This window comes from Alosa sapidissima, chromosome 3 (genome assembly GCF_018492685.1).
Source record: "Alosa sapidissima isolate fAloSap1 chromosome 3, fAloSap1.pri, whole genome shotgun sequence".
In the NCBI taxonomy this organism is placed as follows: domain Eukaryota; kingdom Metazoa; phylum Chordata; class Actinopteri; order Clupeiformes; family Clupeidae; genus Alosa; species Alosa sapidissima.
Genome location: NC_055959.1, coordinates 10,410,250 through 10,436,326, shown reverse-complemented (window position 1 = coordinate 10,436,326; position 26,077 = coordinate 10,410,250). Strand labels below are relative to the sequence as shown.

Below are 26,077 nucleotides of genomic sequence, written 5' to 3'. Positions count from 1 at the left end.
CAAGACTTTTTTCCTCAGTGGTTCTATGTTGGTGGAATGAGTTGCCCAGTGCTCTCCGTTCCTGTGATAGTTTTGGGTCTTTTAAGAGGGGTCTAAAGACATATCTGTTCAACATGCACTTCATTAGCACTTCTTATGTGTTATGGTTTGTATAGTATTGTTTTATTTTAATTAGACTGTTGATTAATTTGACATTGTTGTTTATTATTGATATTCTCCATAATGTAGTCTTACCATGCTATTATTATTATTATATTATTGATTGAATGTACATTATTGTTTATTGCTATTTTTCCTTTTTTTCATAGTTTATTTCATTAGTCTATGATTGAATGGACATGGTTGTTTATTATTTTGCTATTCTCCTTATTATAGTCTGACCAACTATAATACCAACATCTTAATTTGTTCCCTGTTAAAACGGTAAGTATTTAAATTGTTTTGTATTTATGTTGCTTTGAAAACCATAACCATAATGGTATATTATAGCTTCTAGATTAGGCTATGGCCAGCAAAGATTCTAGAGCGCTACGCTCTAGAATCTTTGATGGCCAGTGCAGTTACATCTGTGACTGTGATGTCATACTTACACACAGCTGAATGATGTCATAAAGGCGAATTGCGCTTAACCAAAGATCCTTGATATACAACCTTAATTATCAACCGTCTCTGGCTTAACTGTTGTGAGAACACTGATCTGAAAAGAGAGTGGGCCTTTTGTCAGTTCTCATAAAGTAGGCTAACATCTAATGTGGAGATGATTTTCTCTACAGGCTTCAAATATATTGCTATAAGTGCATTACAAGAAAACAAAGGTAGGCCAGGTATTTTAAATATTTAATGTTAGGCCTATATTGTAGGTGTGATAAATATGTAGGCCTATGATACAGATTCATATATCAGATTCACATACAAATGGATAGTCTATAAAGCATTTTTTAAATTTACACACAAAGATTTTCACATTAATATAACCTTTACTAGGCCAATTTGATGGTAAACGAACTTGTAATAGTTGAATTGTTCACCTACCATATACACCTTAGACATAGGCTAGCGAGTTGCATACCGTTGTTTTCTATGGGAGGGCACCATGGGCGTCGGAGGCATTCTAAAAGTGGGTGGGACATTTCATTGGGGGGTATGGGGTTCCTCCCCCACTATTTTTTTTTTTTTTTGGACTAGATGCAATTTCCTGAATTCTGGTACATTTTAACAGATTATTTAGATACTTCTATATAGCCTAACAAAATAAAGCTATTAAGTCAATGACTAATTCGGAACCAGCTTTATTAACCTCATGTTATAGTTAATCATGCAGTTGCAATAGGCCTATCTGTTAAATTAAGCTATTTAATGCTTTGAATGCAAATTTGAATTGGAGTGGCTATCGGGAGCTTCGGGAGGATTCCCGGTGGGCCGTTAACTTTTTGTGCCAGTCTGAATGTCGTGAGCTTAATTGTTTCTGAAGTTCATTTGCTGCGCCCTTGCAGCACTTCAGCAGCCTGCATGTAGAACGGTCGCAGCCCCTTACTCGCAGTTTCCCCAAATATTAACAAAGTAACACTCACAAAAACTGTTCGGATGTTAATCTAGTCTATATTTACAACAATTAAGGGGAGTTTATGAGCGGTCCCTCCAGTGGCACGGTCCTAACGAACGCCACGGTGACACACAGTTACAGTAATTGAGAGTTAAAAAAAAAAATCGTTATTCTTCCACCGTCCAGTCCAGCAGCTGTCAACATGCAACGGAAAACAGGCGATTTTGGAAGGTGTGTAGCCTATCTGCTTTAACTTTTTAAATCTAGGCGGCACTCCACCCAGTTCACCCAGAGTTAGAGGCCTACCCTCTGTGATATGAATGAATGTTCTGCCTTCATATGCTCAAGCAGGCCTTGCCCATGGCAAATGTAGAGTCCGACTTCCTGCAGCCAATCATCTTGAAAGTAGCCTAGCTAGGCCTGACAGGAGATAACATTCTACAATTTACACAGTTTTTTCTCCTCTGTTGATCTCGGAAGTTGTTGGCGAATTTGTATATGCTTATAAAAACAAAATACCACTTAATTTCGGGTTAATACCACTTATTAACGCGCGTTACTGAAGTTTTGTAATGCCTTAAATTAGCCTACCATGCACGTGCACGTTACACCAAATTGTGCAGTCTTAGCTGTGGTTAGTGGCGTGATGCTGTTAATGGGGAGTTTTACATAGCCTAGCGTAAAATAGGTTATTATTTATTTGGCGTACCTATAAGGCTTTCTTCCTTATCAAAAGTGAGGGGGACGACTTATCTCTTCAACACTGCGGGGGATTTGGCGCTTGTCGCTGTGTGTGTGACAGACGCGGAATGGGTGAATGCGTGTAACAAAAAAAAAGCTTACGAACAATTTACGCGCAAATGGGAGAATCCAATGAAAATGACAATGAATCACTAAACAGATGCTGAAAACAGCACTGATATTTCGCACTGCAAAAGTGGGGGTGTCCAAACTAACATTTTTAAAAATATAATGGCTCCGACGCCCTTGGAGGGCACTGACAATTGAAAAAAGTTGATAAGATTACATTAAAGCGAATAGCAATAATAAACAAATGTCAATTCAATCAATAACATAATGATAATAAACAAATACTATAATATACAAACCAACGCTTAATAAACTAAGTGCATGTTGAACAGATATGCCTTTAGACCCCTATTGAAAGACCCACAACTATCACAGGAACGGAGAGCACTGCAACTCATTCCACCAACCCAGAGGGCACCGTGATGTCAATTTGATGTCAAGAACTAGTTAAGGTCTTGACCATCATGTTGAGCATCTATAATTTCAAACTATTTTAGCATTACAAGCTATGGCTTGCTTGTGGTTGTTAAGAGGTCCAACATGGGATCAAACATGTAGTCACTGGTCTATAAAACTTGGGTCAATATAATTGATGTTAAATCAACGTTGATTTGATATCAAGAAAAAGGGCGTCAAAATGATATGGAATTGACGTCATTGAATTGACCACCATATGAGAACCAATAATGTCTATAATCACAATAGTAGTAATAATAGCCCACTAGGCTAATGTTACTATTGTTTTGACACCTCTACCAATCAGTCTGGTAATATAACAGACTAAAATGCCAACAGTAATCATTTTCACGATTGTTTTTAACGGAAGCTTGGAACCATGAGGAAAAGAGTCTTGCATTTGACCAATATTCATAATTTTTATAAAATATAATCATTTTTGCCTGTTTTTAATCATTCACCTCCACAACAAAAGCATTTTCATTGTGTACAGGGGGGACAAGTCACAAGAAGTTTGTTATTTACAGCAGAGTAAAATGGTTATGGTTATGGGATTTGGCAAATGCTTTTGTCCAAAGCCACATATACATACAAAACAATACATTATTCAAATTTAACAGGGAACAATTTAAAATGTTGGTCAGACAAGGAGAATAGCAATAATAAACAATAATTTCCATTCAATCAATAATATAATAACAATAACAATAGCATGGTAAGACTACATTAAGGAGAATATCAATAATAAACAACATCAAATTAATCAACAGCCTAATGAAAAATCAACAGCCTAATGAAAATAAACAATACTATAACATACAAACCATACTTGTCATGAGCTCTCTCTCTGCCTGGTAACACGTGCTGATTGAAGTCTGATGACCTCCACCTGTTCCTGCTCTGCTCTGCCTCACCCTCGTTACCTACCAGCTGCACTGCATTCACCACTCATCATGCCCTCTATATAAAGCCTTGCTTTTCAGTCCGCACTTGTCAGATCGTCTGCAACCAGCACCAGTTACCTGCCTGTTTATTGAAAACGCCTCTGACTCTTTGCCTGTGATCCCGGACCCGCTCGACTACTTCTGTGTTCTCCAGCCCCGGTAATCTTGACCTGCCTTCCGTCCCTCTTCTACGAATACCGCCTAGTCCTTGACTGTACTGCTGCTTCGTTTCAATTGCTGTTGTGTGTGTGTTTCCCCCAGGACTTCCCGGATCATCCAGCTCCTGCCTTCGCTGTTCGGCTACTGGGGGAACACACACACGCAGACTCTTGGAACTCCTGTACCCCCCCCCGGAACCCCTGAAACCCCCAACCCTTAAATAAACTTTTGAACGTGACGCAATTGTGGTCCTCGTCCTGTTTGGTGTCTGACAGTACGATCTGACCAAACATGGACCCAGCGCACGGTCGAACCAGCATGGAAACCGACGAACCAGAACCACCCACCGCCATGCAACGCCTGGAAGAGACAGAGAGAGAGGTAAACCGCAACACTGCTGACATTGCCTCCCTACTTCAAGCCGGCTTGAGCCAGCGTCAGCAGTTCCAGCAGCAACAGCAACAACTTGCAATGATCATTCAACTTCTCACCAACCTTTCTCCTCTGCCTGCTCCCACCGGCCCAGCCCCAGCCAGCCTGCTCACCGGCCCAGCACCCGAGTCTCCTGCCCAGTCCACTGCTACCGTGGCTGCCGGAGCCCCAGAACCCAGGATCGGCAATCCAGAGCGGTTCAGCGGCGACCCAACCCAGGTACGGGCGTTCCTGACGAGCTGCCGTGTCCAGTTTACCCTGCAACCCAGGACTTTTGCCACTGAAGGGGCGAGGGTCGGTTACGTGATCACTCACCTGACGGGCCGAGCTCGACTCTGGGGAACGGCGGAGTTCGAGCGCCAGACCCCAGCATGTGCAACCTTCAACCTATTCGCAGAGGAGATGCTCAAGGTATTCGATTTGGAATCCACAATAGCCGAGGCATCTCGGATCCTGATGAGTATTCGCCAAGGCAGAAGGACTGTTGCGGATTACTCCATCGACTTTCGAACCGTGGCAAGTCGAAGCTCCTGGAACATGGAAGCATTGGTGGATGCTTTCCTCCACAGCCTGGCGGACTACATAAAGGACGAGCTGGTTTCCCATGATCAACCCCCCACTCTTGATGAAGCCATTGCTCTGGCTGTCCGCATCGACCGCAGGATCCAGGCCCGCCGTCATGAGAGAGGGCGCCAGAGTCCATCCACCAGCACATGGAGTGTCCCAACTGCCCTTCTGTCCGCACCTGCCACACCATCTAGCCAGCCGGACCAGTCTGAACCGATGGAGATCGGCCGCACCTCCCTAACCCCTGCAGAGCGCCAGCGACGCATCACCTCCAACTTGTGCCTGTACTGTGGTGGTGATGGTCATCGAGTCGCCACCTGTCCAGCAAAAGCCGGAGCTCACCAGATGTAGGAGGAATCCGGATGAGCTCAATGAACATTCAGCCCTCCATCAGCCGTAAACCCCTCATCCAAGTCTGTCTTCACCTGTCTGATTCCACCCACACCCTGGCAGCCCTGGTGGACTCTGGCGCAGAAGCAAACATTATTGACACAGGACTTGCTCGTCAGCTGGGCTTGGAAAGCCATCGCTTGTCCACTCCTGTTCCAGCCCGGGCCCTGGACGGTCACGCAATTGGCACAGTTACCAGCATCACAGCCCCCATCTCAATGATGGTGTCAGGAAACCACCGAGAGACCATCCGCTTCCACCTGCTCAGCTCTCCAGGCCAACCCCTAATCCTGGGCTACCCTTGGCTCCGTCTCCACAATCCTCACCTCGATTGGGCCTCCGGAACTGTGAAAGAGTGGGGAAATGCCTGCCACCTGACCTGTTTGCGTGCTGCCTCGCTGCCCCCCGGCTCAGTACCCCCCAGCATTGCCCACGACATTTCTAATGTCCCTGAATGTTACCATGGCCTCCGAGAGGTGTTCAACAAGACCAAAGCCACATCTCTGCCCCCACACCGTCCGTACGACTGTGCCATTGATCTCCTCCCTGGGACTGCTCCACCCAAAGGTCACCTCTACTCACTATCCCCTCCTGAAAGAAAAACTATGGAGGATTACATCAGGGACTCCCTGGCAGCTGGACTCATCCGCCCGTCTTCCTCTCCTGCTGGTGCCGGGTTCTTCTTTGTGGGAAAGAAAGATGGTTCTCTTCGCCCCTGCATTGATTATCGAGGTCTGAATGATGTCACAGTGAAGAACCGGTACCCTCTGCCTTTACTCACCTCTGCTTTTGAATTGCTCCAGGGATCCACTATTTTCACCAAACTGGACCTTAGAAATGCTTACCACCTAGTGCGAGTAAGGGAGGGTGACGAGTGGAAGACAGCATTCAACACCCACACCGGCCATTATGAGTACCTGGTAATGCCATTTGGCCTCACCAACGCCCCAGCGGTATTCCAGGCGCTGGTGAATGATGTGCTGCGGGACATGCTGAATAAATTCGTCTTCGTGTACCTGGACGACATCTTAATTTTCTCCAGAACTCTGTCCGAACACACCCGTCATGTCCAGCTGGTTCTTCGACGGCTCCTGGAGAACTCTCTCTATGTCAAGGCGGAGAAATGCGAGTTCCATGCTCAGACTGTGTCATTCCTGGGATACATCGTCGCTGAAGGCAATATCCAGATGGACCCCGCAAAGGTCTCGGCAGTTACCTCCTGGCCAGTTCCGGGGAATAGGAAGAAGCTGCAGCAATTCCTCGGTTTTGCCAATTTCTACCGGAAATTCATCCGGAACTACAGCTCCGTCGCCGCTCCCCTCACAGCTCTGACCAGCATCAAACACCCCTTTTCCTGGACCCCAGAGGCCAACACAGCCTTTCATACCCTCAAGGCCCGGTTCACCACTGCCCCCATCCTCCAGATGCCGGATTCAGACCGGCAGTTCGTGGTCGAGGTGGATGCCTCAGACGTGGGAGTCGGGGCCATACTCTCTCAACGGGCAGAGGAGGACAACAAGTTGCACCCCTGTGCATTTTTCTCTCGCCGGCTTTCACCTGCAGAGCGCAATTATGATGTTGGAAACCGTGAGCTGTTGGCTGTCAAGCTTGCCCTGGAGGAGTGGCGTCACTGGCTGGAGGGGTCCACAGTTCCGTTCCTGGTCTGGACCGATCACAAAAACCTCGAATACATCCGCAATGCCAAACGTCTTAACCCCAGACAGTCCCGCTGGGCCTTGTTTTTCACCAGATTCAACTTCACCCTGTCATACCGCCCAGGTTCTCGGAACACCAAGCCGGACGCTCTCTCCCGTCAGTTTCATAAGGATGACGCCCCTTCCCAGGAACCTGCATCAATTCTGCCCGATCCCTGCGTCGTAGCTGCCCTGACCTGGGATATCGAGGAGGAAATTCAAGAGGCCCTCCGTGACCATCCCAGTCCCAGTGCATGCCCAGACGGTCGTCTCTTCGTCCCAGATAATTTGAGGTCCCGGGTCATACAGTGGGGACACAACTCCCGCCTTGCCTGCCACCCGGGCTCCGCCCGCACCTGCCATCTCCTTGCCCAGCGCTTTTGGTGGTCGTCTTTGAGAAGGGATGTCCGAGAATTCGTCCGTGCCTGCCCCACCTGCAATCAGAACAAGTCCTCCACTCGGCCCCCCGCTGGTTTACTCCAGCCCTTGCCTGTGCCCACACGACCCTGGTCCCACGTCTCCTTGGACTTTGTAACTGGCCTCCCACCATCAGGTGGGATGACTGTCATTCTCACTGTGGTTGACCGGTTTAGCAAGATGGCACACTTCATTCCCCTCCCTAAACTGCCATCTGCCAGAGAGACTGCCCAGGCTGTTCTTGATCATGTCTTCCGTCTACACGGGCTGCCCAGGGATGTTGTCTCTGACCGAGGCCCGCAATTTACCTCTACATTCTGGAAGGAGTTCTGCCGTCTTCTAGGGGCCACAGTGAGTCTCACCTCTGGGTTCCACCCCCAGTCCAATGGTCAATCCGAGCGGGCAAACCAGGAGCTGGAGAAGGCGCTGCGGTGCATGGTTTCTCGCAAACCCCAGGCTTGGGCACAACAACTGATGTGGATAGAGTATGCTCACAACTCCCTCACCTGCTCTGCCACTGGTATGTCACCTTTCCAGTGTGTGTATGGCTACCAGCCCCCCCTGTTCCCCAGCCAGGAAGGAGATGTGTCCTGCCCGTCTGCCCTCGCCTATGCCCGCCGTTGCCGTCGTACCTGGTCACAAGCTCGTGCCACGCTACTCAAGTCAGCTGTCAGCTATGCCACTGGGGCTAACCGCCGAAGATCGCCGGCACCCGCCTACCGTGTTGGCCAGAAGGTGTGGCTGTCAGCCAAGGATCTCCCACTGCGGGTGGAATCGCGTAAACTGGCACCTCGATTCCTCGGCCCGTTCCCTATCCAGAGGGTCATCAGCCCAACCGCAGTCCGGCTCCAGTTGCCAACCTCCATGAGGGTGCACCCTACTTTCCATGTTTCGAAAGTCAAGCCGACGCATGAAAGCCCGCTGGTCCCCGTGCCGCTTCCTCCTCCTCCTCCTCGCCTCGTTGACGGTGGGCTGGTGTACACCGTTCGACGCCTGCTTCGGTCCAGACGGCGAGGTAGGGGCCTCCAGTATCTCGTCGACTGGGAGGGCTATGGACCTGAGGAGAGAACCTGGGTGCCAGCCAGTCGGATTGTGGACCGGACACTCATCGCCGACTTCCACCGTCTGCATCCTGATCAACCTGCAATCCGTAGGGGCCGCCCCAGAGGGGTCCCTAACCGTCCTGCCCGCCCGGCTTCCTGTCATGTGCCTGACCCTGACCCTGTCTCGGTACCTGTCCCGTCTTCTGTCCACGACCCTCCAGCTCCCTCCGAGGATGAGGATGTTCACTCGGACCGCTCGGAGGAATTCTAGCCCTCCACCGGCTCCCCTCCGCCCTCCCGACGTGGTGTCACTCTTGGGGACTTCTGGGGCCGTCCCTTAGGGGGGGGGTTCTGTCATGAGCTCTCTCTCTGCCTGGTAACACGTGCTGATTGAAGTCTGATGACCTCCACCTGTTCCTGCTCTGCTCTGCCTCACCCTCGTTACCTACCAGCTGCACTGCATTCACCACTCATCATGCCCTCTATATAAAGCCTTGCTTTTCAGTCCACACTTGTCAGATCGTCTGCAACCAGCACCAGTTACCTGCCTGTTTATTGAAAACGCCTCTGACTCTTTGCCTGTGATCCCGGACCCGCTCGACTACTTCTGTGTTCTCCAGCCCCGGTAATCTTGACCTGCCTTCCGTCCCTCTTCTACGAATACCGCCTAGTCCTTGACTGTACTGCTGCTTCGTTTCAATTGCTGTTGTGTGTGTGTTTCCCCCAGGACTTCCCGGATCATCCAGCTCCTGCCTTCGCTGTTCGGCTACTGGGGGAACACACACACGCAGACTCTTGGAACTCCTGTACCCCCCCCGGAACCCCTGAAACCCCCAACCCTTAAATAAACTTTTGAACGTGACGCAATTGTGGTCCTCGTCCTGTTTGGTGTCTGACAATACTATTGATATTCTCCTTAATGTAGTCTTACCATTGCTTTTATATTATTGATTGAATGGACATTATTGTTGCTTTTTGCTATTATTGCTTTTTTCCCTCAGTTTCATTGATTATTTCATTAGGCCATTGATGGAATTGACATTGTTTATTATTGCTATTCTCCTTATTATAATCTGACCAACATTTTAATTTGTTCCCTGTTAAATTTAAGTATATTGTTTTGTATTTGTATGTCGCTTTGGACAAAAGTGTATCCATAACCATAACCATAACCATAACCAAATCTAAATTGCAATTTTGACAACAAATAGGATAAACTTATTTAAATAACAGCTTATGTGTTATGGTTTATATAATGTTGTTTTATTTTAATTGGGCTGTTAATTAATTTGACATTATTGTTTATTATTGATATTCTCCTTAATGTAGTCTTAGCATGTCATTGTTTTTATATTATTGATTGAATTGACATTATTGTTTTATTATTGCCTTTCCCCTTTTTTACATTGCTTTTTATTAGGCTATTGCTTGAATTGATATTATTGTGTACTACAACTATTCTCCTTACTATATTTGACCTACATTTTAATCTGTTCCCTGTTCAATTTTAAATATTATTATGTTGTTTTGTATTTATGTGTCGCTTTGGACAAAGGCGTCTGCTAAATCCATAACCATAACCATAAACTGAATGTTGACATCAGTCTGGTTGACATCACTAGCTTGCTCTGATGTCATAATGGTTTCCATGGAAGCAATCTATCCATCTTATAAGCTTGTGTGTAGGATAATTTTATTCACTTCTCATAGTACAGAGATGAGTATCAGTACAGAGATGACATATTTTCATTTAAAAAATGATTTACTTAAGTGCATGGAATATCAAAACAGCAAGTGTAAGTAAGTGGTTAATTACAATTAATGATTGATTAAATAGACTTGGTCAAAAGTCCTTTTTTTTGAGATATCAAAATGTAAATTTAATCATAATTGTGGCTCAATGCAGTATACATAGCCTACACTGAGTTTTTTCCCCATAGCATCACTGAAAATGTTAAAGTGTAATGTTTATGGAGTTAGAATTCAAATTGAAATGTATGTTCTGAATCTAATCCTGATTCTTGCAGAATGCTGTGATGTCCAGTAGGAGACCTGTTGCTGAATAAGCAAATCTGCAGCAGGTAAAGGGTCAGACTTCTGGGAAATAGGGTGGTTGATTATCATTGATGTGATGAGTACAGAATGTAGAATGCGTTAAGCGAGAGAGGGTTACACTGTACAGATCTGTAAACATGTGTGTGTGTGTGTGTGTGTGTGTGTGTGTGTGTGTGTGTGTGTGTGTGTGTGTGTGTGTGTGTGTGTGTCTTCAGCCATTCCTACCATGGCCCAGTCTCTCCCAGGACAGTCCTTCCCAGAGGACCCTGCGGAGAAAGACTGCTTTATTTCTGGGCTTCAGGAGGAGTTTATATTTCTCTCAGAATACCTGAAGGGTCTGAAGAATGAGTATGTATCAACAATGATGCTCTGTCTGTTAACTACTACTATATACAACTATAATGTTAACTACAACGCCTGTAGTTAACATTATAGTTAGACGAACGACGTCTAGCTCTGCCACCGGTACGCTCAGGCCAATCCAAACTTTTCTCATCTGTTGTTCGTTGGTGGAACACACTGCCAGTTCCTACAAGGGCAGGGTCATCCCTCTCCATTTTCAAAAAACTCATGAAGACCCAGCTCTTTAGAGAACATTTCCTCTCATAGCACTACTTACAACTAGTCTTGCTGATCCTAGCACTTACCACCTGTCTTGAACTGACACTCAACTGTTTAAAAACAGCACTCACTGACACACTTATTCTTACTGTACTCTACCTTTTTCAAATTGTCCTAAAATTGTTGAGAGAATTGCTTTAAAACTTAAACTGTTTGCCATGTTGTTAGTCGCTTTGGTCAAAAATGCGTCAGCCAAATGTAATGTAATGTAATGTACAAGGCTCCTCTGTGGTTTCCTCTACATCTTTTCGATACTAATATACTTTATTTATTTTCATAGGGAATGGCTTACCTTCCATGAGATCATGGTTAATCCTGTGAGTATTTTCACATGTGGTGTAAACAACATTTTCACAATCCAGTTTTGTACTGGCCCTCTAGTCATACTGCTACATTTTACACTGGCAAATTTCCTGTGTTGTGCTATGAAGATTTAAGGTGCTTGTCAGTGTGCACCATCATTCTGTGTTTGTGGTGCAGTCCTGTGCTGAACTGTGCAGTTACACAGGTTATATCGGTGTCATGGTTATATCGGTGCCATGGGTAATAACTTCCTCCAACTTAACAACGACAAAACAGAAGTTATTATTTTTGGTCCCTCTAAATCCAGAGTCTCCCCTGTGTCAAACCTGGGTGTTCTCAGCCCCTATGTTACATGAAGTGCAAGAAACCTGGGTGTCATCTTTGACTCTGAGTTTTCCTTTAATAAGAAATAGCTGCGGTGGTAATAAAGAACAGCTTCTACCAGCTCAGAATCATCGCCAAATTGAAACCCTCTCTGTCATTTAATGACCTGGAGAAAGTAATTCACGCCTTCATTACATAAAGGCTGGATTACTGTAATTCATTATACCTGGGACTTCCTCAATCACTCATTTCACGGCTCCAGCTGGTCCAGAATGTGGCAGCAAGACTGCTGACCGGATCTAAAAAGTGGGAGCATATTACCCCTATCCTAGCCTCTCTCCACTGGTTGCCCATCCAGTACAGAATCCATTTTAAGATTTTATTGATGGTTTTAAAGCTCTAAATGGTCTGGCACCATCCTACATATCAGATCTCATCCACTACCATTCAGTCCCTTAGATCCTGCAGCAAGGGTCTTCTGCACGTCCCACGCTCCAGATTCAAGCAAAAAGGCGGTAGCTGCACCAGTTTAAGTTTCCAAACAGCTAAGGTCTTGGGAAAGATCTCCCCTTTTTACATGTTAAGTAGCAGATGTGATTCTTTGTGTTCACTCTCCCCATATGAAACAGGTGACCAAAGCGGAGTTTTTCACTCTCCTGATTGATTTGGTCAAATACGTAGACCTGACCTCAGTAAAGGTGGTCATCCCTGCCCTCCTGAAGATGGTAAGAGAGCTTGCTAACCAAGACACTCAAGACCCTACCATCCAAGACCCCACCAAGACCCCTTCTGCCACATATGCTGAGGATGACTCAGGAATCAAGCTATTCAACAATGGGGTCCTTGTTGAAATTATACCCAGAACCAAAAGCAGCAGGGCATCAACTGCCTCATCCTGCAGCAAGACATCAACTGATTCACGAAAGAGGTAAGTTGTACAGCCAAGTATAAACCCATAGACATTTGCTGCAATACTAATAAGATGATGCATGCATGTTTTCTGGTTTTGGATAAAAGTCTAAAAAAATAGTTGCTGCTTTCTACAGGAAAACCACCACTGAGCAGCTGGTTGAAAATGTGTCCCAAACCCTCAGTGAATTCCTCCGAGTACAAGACCAGTCAATGGAGTGCTTTTTGGATGACCAGAAGAGAAACATCTCGGCTAAAAAGTGTCTGGCATGCATCAAAAAAGCTGTGAATGTACTAACTTGCCATTATTCATGTATAAATGACTTCCCACCTCCTCAACAACAAGTTGCAGAGGATGAAATTGAGGTCAAAGAAGTGTCTAGTGGAAGTCAAAGGTCTGAGCTTTGCGTCAAAGTGGTTTCCAGTGAGGAATTCCACACCAAGGCCAAGAAAGCAGTAAAGGATGTCTTTATTGGAAACATGAAGCAATTTCAATCTTCTCCACGCACTCCTTCCAGTGACTCGCTGGGAGTTGGAATTGAGACTTCTTCTTTATGTCCTCAGCATGTTGAAGAAGCTGCTGCTGTGCTCATAGAGACTTTTGTGGAGGAGATGAAGAAGGTTGCTCTGTTGGCTGAATATGCGGATGAACCCATGTCTCCTGATGAGGGAAAAATACTTGACCAGACACAAAGAGTCCCCCCACATGTCTCTGGTCTTAAAACAAAAAAGGTTCAGGTAGCAGCAAAACAGATCTATGGAAAACTAAAAGTTACACTTAAGGATTTCTTCAGACATTTTCCCCTCCAGCATAGCCCAGCTGCCCTGAGAACTGAGGAACCAAATGAATTTGTCTCATTAGCTCTGGATGTTCATACAGCTGAAGTCAAACAGAAAAATCAGCGCCCAACAAATATCAAGACTGACCAAGCTTTGCCTGTGGCTAAACCACAGAGCCCAGTTGCACGTAAGGTGCAGAGTGACATTGGTTGTCCTTTGAGTCCAAGTCAGCTGGACGACTGCACCAGAAACGTCTTAAAAGGAGTGCTGGCCTCTTACTTCTCTGGGCTGAAGCAGAACCCAATTCAGGAAGGCTTGGCTTCACCAGATCTGTTGGCTGATAAGAGCAGTTTTTTTGATGGTGTAATTGTCCAGTTAAAAAACATGGCTTGCTCTACATCTGCTGGGTGCAATGAGAGTGATGATTCAGAACTGACGAAAAATGATGTCACTGGAGTACTTAGAAAGCCTTGCTCATTCACAAGCATAAAAAGACTATCCGATGTAGAATTTCAGATGAATGCCTTCGAGGCAGTTACTAATGTGCTCGTTGGTTCAGTGCGAAGCTACACCTCCTTGCAATCATATACTACAGATATTTACAATGATGAATTGCAAGGAATGCCATGGAAAGACTTTACCTCCAGAGATATGGATGCTCTTGTCACAGATATAGTTGATCAGTTTGTGAGCGACATACAGATGAGTACACTCCTTTCAGCTTCTCCTGACCAAGTGGGTACCCGCTCATTTGAAACCAAGCTGGCAACTTTGAAGAACAAGCTTGCCACCTCAAATAACCAATTCATTATCTCAGCCTCAAACATGTATGAAAATTTACTGACTAAAGTTGGTAAGTTTTTTGCTCAGTGCTCTTCCTTGTGTAACATCCCGGGAAAGCAGGCAGATGATGAGCCTGTGATGGACGGTCCATGCTTAAGTAGTCTCGAAACTACTCAGAGCATTGATGATACTCTGCTTGCCAACCCTCTCATTCACAAGAAAGACATTAAAGACATGGTTGACCTTGATGGCTGCACCAGAGAAATCATGTCAGAGCTTTTCATGGTGCTGAACGAAGAGAATGCAAAGGAGGACGCTGCCAACATTTCAGAGAAACTGTCTACCATCTCACTGGCAGACAAGGTAGTTGACTCAGTCATTCCAAATTTGACTGATGAAAAAGATTCTGATCAATCTGCCCACAAGGACTGTAATGATTCGCCAGACTCATTATCTAAATTGATTGAGGAAGTATTCGGAGAGGAGGGTGCTCAGACAAATGCTATAAAGTCAGTCAATGAAGTGTTGCTTCAGTCAACCACTAACCTCTCAAGGCTTACCACCTCCTCACTAACAGAGCAGACAGCTTGTGAAATGGTCAGCACCATTGTTGAGGGTATACAGAGTATTTTGGACAACACCTGCTCTGACATCAAAGGAGACATTGAGGGTGGTCTACTTAGCTCACAGGGAAATGAACGAATGGGAAATGATCTCAAGGTTACAATCTGGACAACCACTTGTGGGATGTTCAAAACTTTATGGCAAAAAGTGCTGGATTTGTTCACAATGAACCAGCGGCTTTGCTCCAAAACCTCAGGTGATCCTTATGTCTACGCGAAGGAAGCCATTAGAAAAGCTCTAATTAGCATTAAAGAGAGCCTTCTAAAGTCAAATGATCTGAAAACACGTGATGACCTCCAAATTATAAATCTCATCATAAATTCCATGTTAGAACACATCGGAAAGGCAGAAGGCCGAGGAGGACTAGAGCAAATCCCAACTAAAGCTGAAAGACCTGTTTCCACTTCATCTAAATGGCCTGAGGGCAGCGCAAACCCTACCTCTGGGAATGTCCATGGGGTTGTCTCTGAAACAGAGATAACTACAGAGGGTACCATTGAGAGAGAAACCAGCACTGATGTGGACAATGCCCATGCTTGCATTACCCGACAAGCAGTTACAAGTGTGGTCAAAATGGTTAATGAAAAGATTAATTCAGAGAATGGTGGGTGTTCTTCATCAGAAATGCAGGATGGAGGACTCCACACAGTTGCTAAAAAGCTCTCGAGATCTCGTTCACAGGAAACCATTAACTACTTTACCCATGACTTTGTTGATCAAGTCTGTGGACTTTTCTTGAGCAGCAACAGAGTGGCTGCTCACAAGTTTGCTTCAGACAGCGTGCTTTTGGAGATGGGGCACTGCAGTACATCAAGGAGGCACAATGTCTCTCAGCTTGTGGAGATCTACGCTAAGGAGACGGTGAAACACTACCTGCTCCCTCACTTCAATCTGCCTTTTTCATGGGGCATTAATCAGGGAGGCTCCTCATGGCCTGCTTCAGCTCCAGTGTGCCTTCCCAGCTCTTTATCTGGAACAGCACTCAATGAACAAACTGCACCAATGGGCTCAAGATCCCCATCAAAAATACTTTGTGACATAGTGAACCTTGTCATTAAAACTATGGTCAGCGATGTTATGAACAGCCTATCACTGCCAATAGAGTCTGGCAAGAATAAAGACCAGTTAGGTCATTCACTTAAACCCTGTTGGGAGAATCTTCTGAGCACCGAGAGCTCAGCTGCCTTACCTCAAGAACTGGGTTTCCACAGAGACGAAGACGTCATTCCTTTCCCATTCCCTAAGATCATGCCTGTGGACTCTGACAACTACGCTGGTTTGGTCACTCTGCTGGTTGTACGGCTGCTGATGCAGACTAAAGGTCAGGGACTGCAGTCCGAAGCCCTGCTGGAGAGATCCAGACAACTGGTTGACAAGATCCTGTATGTCTTTGATATTGTGTCAGGGAGTTCTAGAAATGACCCCTTTCCTCTCAACATCAGGGTCCACAGGGTCTTCCGAATTGTCTACGGTGACCTCTTAAGGGAATTTGGCACTGAAGAGATCTTTTTGAAAGCGATGGTCAGAGAGGATCCTACCTTTGAGAAAACCTTGGTGTCTTCCCTCACTAAACAGCTCCTGCAGATTTGCAAGGAAGCTGAGGAAGATTTGCCTCCTCAGAGCACAGGACAGGAGAGTGCAAGACCAGGCTTCTCCCTCTTCAAGAGACTCTCTGTCATCATGAGGAAAAAGTCCAGGGTCAGCCCTGTGTAACCAAACTCATAACCTCTCAAAACATCTCAGCACTATTACGTGTCTACCTTAATCAAACTAATTCACATCTTTATCGCTACATTTTCATTCTCTTAACCTAACCAAAAGCATAATAAAAATCAACTGAGCATTCATGTTATTGTCATTTCCTTTCATTTTCTGTTTGCCCTGTGTGCACTGCGGTTGGTGAAACCATCCAGAGAATATACGCTTAAATAATTACATCCAACCCTTTTTTAAATATCCTGCATAATGAGGTCTACTGACACCTTGGAAGGAGCTATCCATCCATTCTGATCACGAAATGACCATTCATTCATAAGAACACAGATTTACTGCTAAACCCAAAAAATCTCGCCTAACGAGATCATGGAGAAAATGTTACTGTAGTTTGGAGTTGTAGGCCTACACCAGATTCCTAATTATTAGTGCCTCACTAAATGCCGCAAAGTGTCTTCCTTTTTGGTGTTATGGAATTGAAGTATGACACTCTTCAACTTCCCTATAAAAAGGGAAGTGTCTCTGTCTCTCTAACAGTACAGTTACCATATTTTTGGTCTTTTTTTTGGTCTGGAGATCACTGGAAGCATACCAGTCCAAAAGTCGTGGGCAATCTTGTAGATCAGCAACTCGGTGGACTTAGCTGCTATAACAGCGACAGTTTGTTGGCCAGAGTTCTTCAACGTTAACGTTAACGTTAGTCTGCTCAATCCAGACTCCAGTTGGCATGGCAGCTCACAGGTCAGAAACAGCTCGGCGGCCTCGGCAGATCTTTCGCAGAGTAGCTCCAGCTGCTGTCCCGAGAAAACCCCTCGACCAGACAGCGAAGTGCAGCACCGGCTCACAGATGGATGGGAAGGATGTAAGAGGCCCAGGGCAAAAGCTGGCCATAGCAAGCTCCCAATGGACAGACGTTAACAACATCAGCCGACTTGAAAGCAGTAAAAAGGACTAAGAGAATAACACGAAAACTATCAAAAATAAAAAGAAAATAAAGAGAGAAAACATTTAACTAGACAAATCAATACAAAAAATAAACATGACATTACATAGCCTAAAATTACGAACATTACATAAAAACAAACAAAAACAGAGAGGAAGGTGCTGCGCTGTGCTGGCCTGAAGAACCTGACGCTGGGCGACCTGCTGGCGGTGACGCAGAGCCTTCCGGGCGTGCGCGTGAGCGACGAGGATGTGCGCACGTTGGTGGTCTCCTGCCCCTCGCAGCAGCACATCCTGCAGCTGCTGCACCTGTGGAAGAGCCGCAACAGCGAGCGTGACGTGGGCAAAGCCCTGGCCCAGAGTCTACGCCGGCTCCGGGGCCGCGGTCACGCCGTCTCCAAGCGTCTCCTCAAGAGCCTCAAGCACATCGCCCGCATCATCGGGGCCTCCACCATGTACCGACTTTACGAGAAGATGTTCTTCAACATGATTCAGGACAGCTCGTGCTTTAAATCCAAAGCATATAACGACTAGCTAGACAAGTGTTCCACCAGCAGAATTATTTAAAGAAGTTGTATATAGTTAAATGACAAGGGAAAGGAAGGGAGGGTTTGTATTTAGAGTGGGGCTGGGGCTTTGATGTGAGGACGGAAAAGACGGGGCTTGGTCCTCTTCTTTTTAACGATTGATCTTTTGGTTTGGACTGCTTAGCTCATACAAAAATAACAAAAATAACTTAACAGAATTTTGTTAAATGCAAAACAGACATTAGTTGACATGAATGTAGAGTAAAGTGGAGTGCATTTTTTTTGTTTATTTAAGTGTTTATTTTTTTAACCGGAAAGTTCTAGAGGCTTATGTGTGTGGATTTGTCAGGAGGCTGGACTGTGAATGCTGCATGTCACACATCATCTTGTGTGCTTTTCAACCTGTTTTTTATCTGTTTATTGTGTAACGGTACTTGAGTTTTTAATGTGAGGTGATTTAAATTCATTTGTATAATTTGTACTATTTTTCACAGAATTAGAGGTTTATGCCATATGATGTGTGTGATAAACCCGGAAAAAGTTGGCATGTTAGGTATGTTTCGGTCCCTGTGATTATTTGTGAAATTGTGCAAACAGCCTTTTCAAGTCATTTGAGAAGGAAGGAGTGGTAGCATGCACGCTCCCAAATTGACGCTCGTCTGAGAAATTGAGTTTTAGATAATGTTCAGCTTCGGCAGGTTTACAATGACTAAGGAAGCCTAGAGGCGAGTCCATAGCAACCAGTTCATGTGTTGAATGTGTTATTATTACCCAGTGTGCTTTGTTGAATGGTCTCAATGTTTTATTTCATGTGAATTTGCTAGAGGAGTACTTATTTCAAGTAGGCTAATGCAGATATGCAGGAAGTGTGCATTTAGTTTCCATGCTTATTGTGCTTCCACAACAATGTTAGTGAGTAAATCTACTGAAATGGCGACCATCTTGGTGGATTGTGATGTGTAAGATCAGAAAGATTTAAGAACGTTAGCTCATGTGTTTCAATGCTCAAAGGAGCACCGGCGGAAAACATCGACTTTTGGCCGGGGATGGTCATGTCTTTTTTGGAAGTTCGGTCGGAGGTTCATTGAAACATTTCTTACAGGTAAGGGAGGGTCATGCAACTTTTGACTGCAGCACTCAAAATCCCTCCGGTGAATGAAATATTCTTGATTACCGCTTCAACCTCCTCTGCTTGAATTGTTGCAGGACAGAATCATTTGTTAGAATGTTTAAAAACTTACACCTTTAAGTGGTGAAATAAGCAGGTGGCCAGAACACAAGTTGATTGACTGGAAGGTTCAAACAGGACATTACAGCAACTGAACAATATGGTTGCTGGTTATGTTCAAACAAACAAATTGCGCATTTATCAGTTCTAAGAAATCAGTTTACAGAAACAGCATGAGTGATTGCTGTTTCATAAACAGAGGTGCACGGATCTTTATCTGAAAGTGAGACATGGATAGATAGTTTTTCTGAAGAAAACCTGGTCCTATATTGAAATTTGTCCACAAAGCATGCTCCAACTAGCCCTTCAAACCTCCCTTTAGTAGTCTCCACCGATTCTTCTATTCTTTAGAAGAATGTATGCATGGTAAGTATGCTACCATGGGTCTGCCTGCCGGCTAGACCTCACACAAATTTAACCTTCTTCACATACAAAAAGAATCATCTGGCAGAAACACCTAAGAGCAGCAGGAGAAAGGGAGGTAAGAGGAATTTATGTGCAATTTCTAGCAGCTGGCTATAGAATTAGAGATGTTGTCTTTTGTTGTGTTAAATATTACATGCAATCTGTACAAACAAATGACTGTACAATACAATCTACAATCTCATGTTAAGTTACAGTGTAACATAGGCCTACAAGCCTTCCTAAATCTTAGTCACAGCGTCACAAAGAGGAAATATAGACACATCCGCATGATTGTACTCACGCGTGTCTGCAAAAGGCAGACATTTGCAGATGTAGTGATAGTTTGACCTTTCAATATAATCGAGTACATCCAATTTGGAATGACATTTTATTATTATCAATAATAAAAAAAACAGGTTCCACTATGGACATGTGTATCTCTGTTACTCAAAACAGAAACTATTAAAACATATATTATGAAAAAAAGATTACACACACACACATATATATATATTTCATATATATTTTAATTTTTTCATTATATATATATATATATATATATATATATATATATATATATATATATATATATATATATATTATATTTTGGGGTGATATTGAAGTAATGATTTGAATACCATGTGTTAAATGATCAAGTTCTGATGACATCAGATTGATGTTTTTCCAGATTGAGAAATTGGGAAGAGATATTGAGAATACAAATCCATTTGCATGTTTGTAAATTTCTTTTCTGCTATGGAGAACTTTACACCCACCTGACGTCACACACATGCACAACCCACACCCACAAAACCAAATAAAATACAACTTCTCTTTTTCTGTTCCTCAAAAGTAGTCTGCAGTCATTATAAAAGTCTGTGGAACCCCTAGTCCTCTCTCTTTTGTCAGAGCAACATCTTAAAATGGTGAGTTGACGATGATGATATGATGATATGCTTTAGCATTTATTTGGTAATACAAAAATATAGCATTAAGCATTTATTTGGTAACACTAATAGTTCCAGAAGCAACTGCACTTAAATTCAGTAATGTATGCCTACTACAGCAGATGGGAATATGAGTGTTTGCCTGATTAAGACTATGGCTGTGTTCCAATTCGCATACTTCTGTACTTACAATAGTGAAGCATCTCAGTTACAGACCACTTGTGTAAAATATGTGTTTGCTCTCAGTGTGATATTCTAGTCATGTCTTCTCCACAGCCTCCCCACACACTGTGGTTGTTTGTGGTTGTCTGTGCCCTGTTGGTCAGCGTCACTTCAGAGCCACACACCTTCCAGCACAGGGACCCTATGAGCAGGAAGATGCTGATTTGCGACCGATGTCCCGTAGGCTTCTACATGAAGGCTCCCTGCACCCCCAACAGGCAGACCATCTGTGCATCCTGCCCTCTCAACCACTTTACCCAATTTCACAACTACCTGCCCAAGTGTCTGTACTGCTTCACGTTCTACAGTGAGCACCAGGTGGTGAAGGAGTGCACGGCCTTCAACGGCCGGGTGTGCGAGTGCCAGGAGAGCTATTACAAGCGCGCTGACTTCTGTGTGAAGCACAGGGACTGTCCCCCTGGAGAGGGCGTCAAACAGAGAGGTAAGCAGAGTGGTCCAACGTAAACGACCCAGACAGCACATGGAGATTTGAAGATTTGTGGTTCTATTGGTGAACTTGGTCTGTGCTGTTAACTTCACTCTCTTTCTACAGAGGTTGTTCCTGTAGCTACAGAAGAAGGGCAGTCCATTACTCTACACGCAAATAGATCCAACAGAAATGAAACATTTGCTCAGTGGCTACACAATTGCACAGTCATTGCCCACTGGTACCCAGGGGAAAAACCAGACCATCTTTATCCCAACATGTTTTCCCTAAACCAGAGGCGATTCTAGTCTGTGGGGGCCCCAAGCAAAAATTCCAAGGGGGCCCTACCGACAAGTGTTATCACCATTATGTTATATCACCATTAGCAGGGCTTAAATTTCACTGCGGGATTGCGGGTATTGCGCATAATTTGTTCAAGTCCCGCAACTCTAGCCATCATAATGCGAGAAATTCCCGCATACGCTTTTACAGCCTGTCTGATGATGTTAATATAGCCTAATCATTAAGTGGCGTGAATGCGGTGCTATTGACCGGACTGATCAACTACCGAGTTGAATTGAACATAGCCTCATGCAGACGCACGCACACACACACGGAGAGAGAGAGAGAGAACCACTTTGCGCTTACGCAAATAGGCTACGCTACCATGGCAAACTTTTACATCTGGAAAGAGCTCCTTGGTAACTATCCTGCTAGCTCAGGTCACGTCAACACTTGATCCCAGAAAGGTTGTCTTCGACATGTCAACATTTATTGTATCTAATGACATAGAAAACATAATGATTTGCATACACATACCGCACTATGCACAACTTTTATTCACTAGCGACTACAGCCTAAAACCGTCAGGTTGAAGGGGGGCTAATTACTCCATAGAATTACTCTCAGGTATTTTCTTAAAGTGACAGGCACTCAATTACACCTACTCATCACCAATGTGCACTCAATTGGACCTACACACCACATTAAAGATATGCCTAAGTGTTATAGGTTAAACGTCAATATGAGGCATTAAATCATATGTACATAAATATGTTTAGCTAGTAGTAATTACTAGTAAAATGCTATACTTTAAAAAATGCATTATTAAATAAATACACTCTATATGAATTCAAAAATATATGATAGAAACATATCACATAAGCTATCATTTTCAGTGTGTGTTTGTGTGTGTGGAGAGAGTCAAGCAGAATCTAGGATGTCCACTGTTGTGAATGATCCCACTACAGTATATATTACTGATGACGTCAGGGTGGTGGGGGCCCCAAAATCAAACACTTTTTTAAAAAAAAGTATCGAAGTATTGAAATCGCAATTCTTGACTTGGTATCAGAATCGACCCCCCCTCCCCCCCAAATTGTGTAAATCCCCCCTACATGAATAACCTAAGGGGGGAATTCCCCCCCATTTTGAAAAATGAATTTTAAGCCCTGATTAGGTTATTATGTTAAATAATAAAAATACAAAAAGCGTATTATAAAAATTCTTATATTTTGACATGTATCTCACCACTGCAAGCTGGCAGCTCGACTTGCCTTACATATGTGTGTAGAGCAGACTGTCCTGAATCTGGCAATATCATTCTCTGTGGCTGAGCAATTTACAGACATATGTGATGTGCGCCTTACAGAAATAAATGGCATTTCTTTTTTAATTTAGTGATGAAAAATGACCTTTCTACGCTCCATATCTGTGACACAAACTGATCTGACCTGACTTGACCCGAGTGTGCGTGTTAGCCTGTGTGTGCCTATGGTGTATGCACTCATAATGATTCTCTACAACAACTTTTTACTGCATTGCCATGAACAAAATAGAGGCAAAAAAGGGGTTTCTTTGTTGAACAAATTGGGATGCAATGTGAGCCTTGAATTGGATGTCATGCAGGAATTTGCTAGGATCTCAAAACCGGATTATGAACATGCTTTGCCATAGAGAAACACATGATAGCGTTTGATTATAAACATGCCACAAAAACAGACAAAAACGTGGGGTAAGTCCAGCTATATGAAGTAATTATTTTGCTGTCACTTCGTCTGTTTTATAACCCAGAAGGATGTACCAAATGATAGCTCTGTGTCTCCTCTTTCATCTGATATGCTTACCATATAAGTAAGTATAAGTATAAGTATTATATACTCTTTTGATCCCTTGAGGGAAATTTGGTCTCTGCATTAAACCCAATCCGTGAATTAGTCAAACACACTCAGCACACAGTGAGGTGAAGCACACACTAATCCCGGCGCAGTGAGCTGCCTGCAACAGCAGCGGTGCTAAGGGAGCAGTGAGGGGTTAGGTGCCTTGCTCAAGGGCACTTCAGCCGTGCCTACTGGTCGGTGCTATCATTTGCACATGTCTACATTGTTCCAGTTGACCAGATAGTCACCTGGTATTTGATTGCATATTTTGTGCGTAGGAAAATAAACATTATTGTATGGAAAACATGTTTATGGTCTTCCTACCAAAGTAAATTCTCGCCTAGGGCTCCAGCGCAATCAGTGTCGGCTCAGAAACACATATGGATAAAGACACAGGCTCTCACACAGACACATAAACACACACCTAGGTACACACACACACACACACACACACACGCACACACACACACACACACACATATTGGTACAGTATGCAAAACCACAGCAGAGGTATAGTTACGCATAAAATTACACAGAATTATTGAAACATTACCTTAGTGCCATCTACATGTGGGAAAGAAGTGCTTCCAATGTCCAAAATGTGTGAAATTTCAGATGTATGCATTTGACACAACATGTGAGTGCATTATTGGCTGCTGAAATGTCCTGGGTCACGAAACCATAGGTGCTGGGCCCATCATCGCCTGCAGCTATATTTTTTATTGGTGCAGCCCAATATTTTTTTCCCATGTGCCAAAATTCCTAGTAGCATTCTGTACGGAAATGCCTTTTCTTCCGTAAATAATACAGCACTTTACAGTATAAACACGTAGGCATTCTGTATCATGTCTAACAATAGTCATGAATTTGTTCATGCTGATGTCAAACTGCTTGTCAATTCAGATTAAATCTGTGGACAGATTTCTCAGGGATGGATGGAAAAGCACACCCCACACCATGCATTTCACACATTTCTATTGGATCATATGAAATGCTTGTGATTCTGAAATGGCTGAAAACAAACAGGTTTTAATGGTGACTCTTGGCAGGTCTCTATTCTTCAGTCTGACATACTGTAGATTTATCACTCTTTATCACACATTTTTTCTTGTGTGCCTTACTGTGTGTTTCAAGTGCACTGAATAACCAAAACTAAGAATTACCTGTACCTGGTCATGTTTTTGGTCAGTCTGTCTGTGTGCAGGATCATTAAAATAAGCACTGGTATGATTTTCGTGGAGCTTGGTGGAAAGGTGTAGCATGCACCAAGGACTGACCCTTTACAGACTGACCCTTGTGGGCAGCCGTGGCCCACTGGTTAGCACTCTGGACTTGTAACCGGAGAGTTGCCGGTTCAAGCCCCGACCAGTGGGCCGCGGCTGAAGCGCCCGTGAGCAAGGCACCTAACCCCTCACTGCTCCCTGAGCGCCGCCGTGGAAGCAGGCAGCTCACTGCGCCGGGATTAGTGTGTGCTTCACCTCACTGTGTGCTTCACTAATTCAAATGCAGAGACCAAATTTCCCTCACGGGATCAAAAAAGTATATATACTTATACTTTAAATTCATGAGAATAAATGGGATATCTGTGACTCAAATCAGTATGCAGAGCTACAATATGTAACCTTGCTTAAGGTCAGCTCTAGCCGATTGTCTTTCTAGTTTCACATGTAATTATGGGACTTAATATGGGCCCAGAACTACTGAAAGTGGGCAAATATCTGAAATCACAAGGACCATTAAATGTGTCCCTTTGTGTTTTGGCATTTGAAGGTGAAATGTGTGTACTTTATTTAGGTTTTGAAAAGGGCTGCAAAATGCTTGTTGATACAAACTTAAGTTTACTTAAAGGAACCGTATGTAAGAAATGTATTTCAATTAATCATAAAATGGCTCTGGTATGTCACTAGACATTAAGAAATCATGTTAATTTCAAATACTTGACTGGCAACAGCAGTCCGGCCAAGATATTGTCATTTTAAAAAGTTAAGTTGCAGCCCTCAACTGATGTTGATGTTGTGTTTTGTCATGTCATGTTGTGTTTTGGCCTGATGCGCCACCGTCCACCTATGTACTAATCACGAAGTCAGTAGTGTTTTGGCGTCCGGGTTGGCAACCTCGAGTCAGGGGGGAGGGGGAGGGGATACACCACTCTACAGTAATTTGAAAGTGATTGCAGTACCAGTTTTGGCCACAATCTTACATAAGGTTCCTTTAAGTTTATCAACATGTTTCTTCAGATTTATGTACAAACAAGTAAACAAACGTGTACCTTCAAGAAAAACAATTAAAATTGACTTCATTATTCCTTGTTTTTTACTTTATTTTCCAATTTACATTAATTAAACCGTAACAAAACAAAATCAAAACCCTCCCCAAAAAGGAAAAAAAAATAAAATAATAAAAAAAAAAAATGATCATGATCATAATAATATTAATAACAAAAAATATACACACCCTCACACATAAAAACACACCCTGGCTCTCGGAGAGGGGAAGCTATTTTGGGAGCTGTGTCGCTGTCAAACTCCGGCTTTTCCCAGAGGAGCCCCTCCTTCCTCTGATCATTCCGGACGGTTCCATGCTCCCAGCGCAGGGTGTGTGTGCAGTGTGAAGCAAGTAGGGAAAGGGGGATTCAGGGACCTCTAGCAAAGAT

At 44.0% G+C, this 26,077-nt stretch overlaps 2 protein-coding genes across 4 annotated transcripts; both read left to right on the top strand.

The window, feature by feature from the left end:
- The first annotated feature begins 654 nt into the window (after positions 1-654).
- On the top strand, positions 655-16,701 carry LOC121705111. Of its 3 annotated transcripts, none has more exons than XM_042085886.1 (6): positions 655-815; positions 10,483-10,536; positions 10,726-10,858; positions 11,412-11,448; positions 12,388-12,686; positions 12,805-16,701. In XM_042085886.1, the coding sequence occupies exons 3-6, from the start codon at positions 10,737-10,739 to the stop codon at positions 16,565-16,567; spliced, it is 4,221 nt and encodes a 1,406-aa protein (XP_041941820.1). In that variant the 5' UTR covers positions 655-815; positions 10,483-10,536; positions 10,726-10,736; the 3' UTR covers positions 16,568-16,701. The 3 variants fall into 3 exon arrangements, with proteins under 3 accessions (XP_041941820.1, XP_041941821.1, XP_041941822.1); XM_042085887.1 differs by lacking the exon at positions 655-815 and adding an exon at positions 10,133-10,251; XM_042085888.1 differs by lacking the exon at positions 655-815 and adding an exon at positions 10,151-10,255.
- Positions 16,702-20,511: 3,810 nt separating this feature from the next.
- On the top strand, positions 20,512-21,599 carry LOC121705166 (tumor necrosis factor receptor superfamily member 11B-like). The gene is made up of 3 exons (XM_042085983.1): positions 20,512-20,595; positions 20,893-21,280; positions 21,392-21,599. The coding sequence occupies exons 1-3, from the start codon at positions 20,593-20,595 to the stop codon at positions 21,571-21,573; spliced, it is 573 nt and encodes a 190-aa protein (XP_041941917.1). The 5' UTR covers positions 20,512-20,592; the 3' UTR covers positions 21,574-21,599.
- The last annotated feature ends 4,478 nt before the right edge of the window (positions 21,600-26,077 follow it).

Excerpts from the sequence above, each read along its gene's own strand:
- LOC121705111 (XM_042085886.1), top strand. The coding sequence starts at position 10,737 with ATGGCCCAGTCTCTCCCAGGACAGTCCTTCCCAGAGGACCCTGCGGAG. Across the intron at positions 10,859-11,411 it reads CTGAAGGGTCTGAAGAATGA|GGAATGGCTTACCTTCCATG; the intron begins GTATGTATCAAC and ends TTATTTTCATAG. Across the intron at positions 12,687-12,804 it reads TCAACTGATTCACGAAAGAG|GAAAACCACCACTGAGCAGC; the intron begins GTAAGTTGTACA and ends TGCTTTCTACAG.
- LOC121705166 (XM_042085983.1), top strand. Across the intron at positions 21,281-21,391 it reads AGAGGGCGTCAAACAGAGAG|AGGTTGTTCCTGTAGCTACA; the intron begins GTAAGCAGAGTG and ends CTCTTTCTACAG.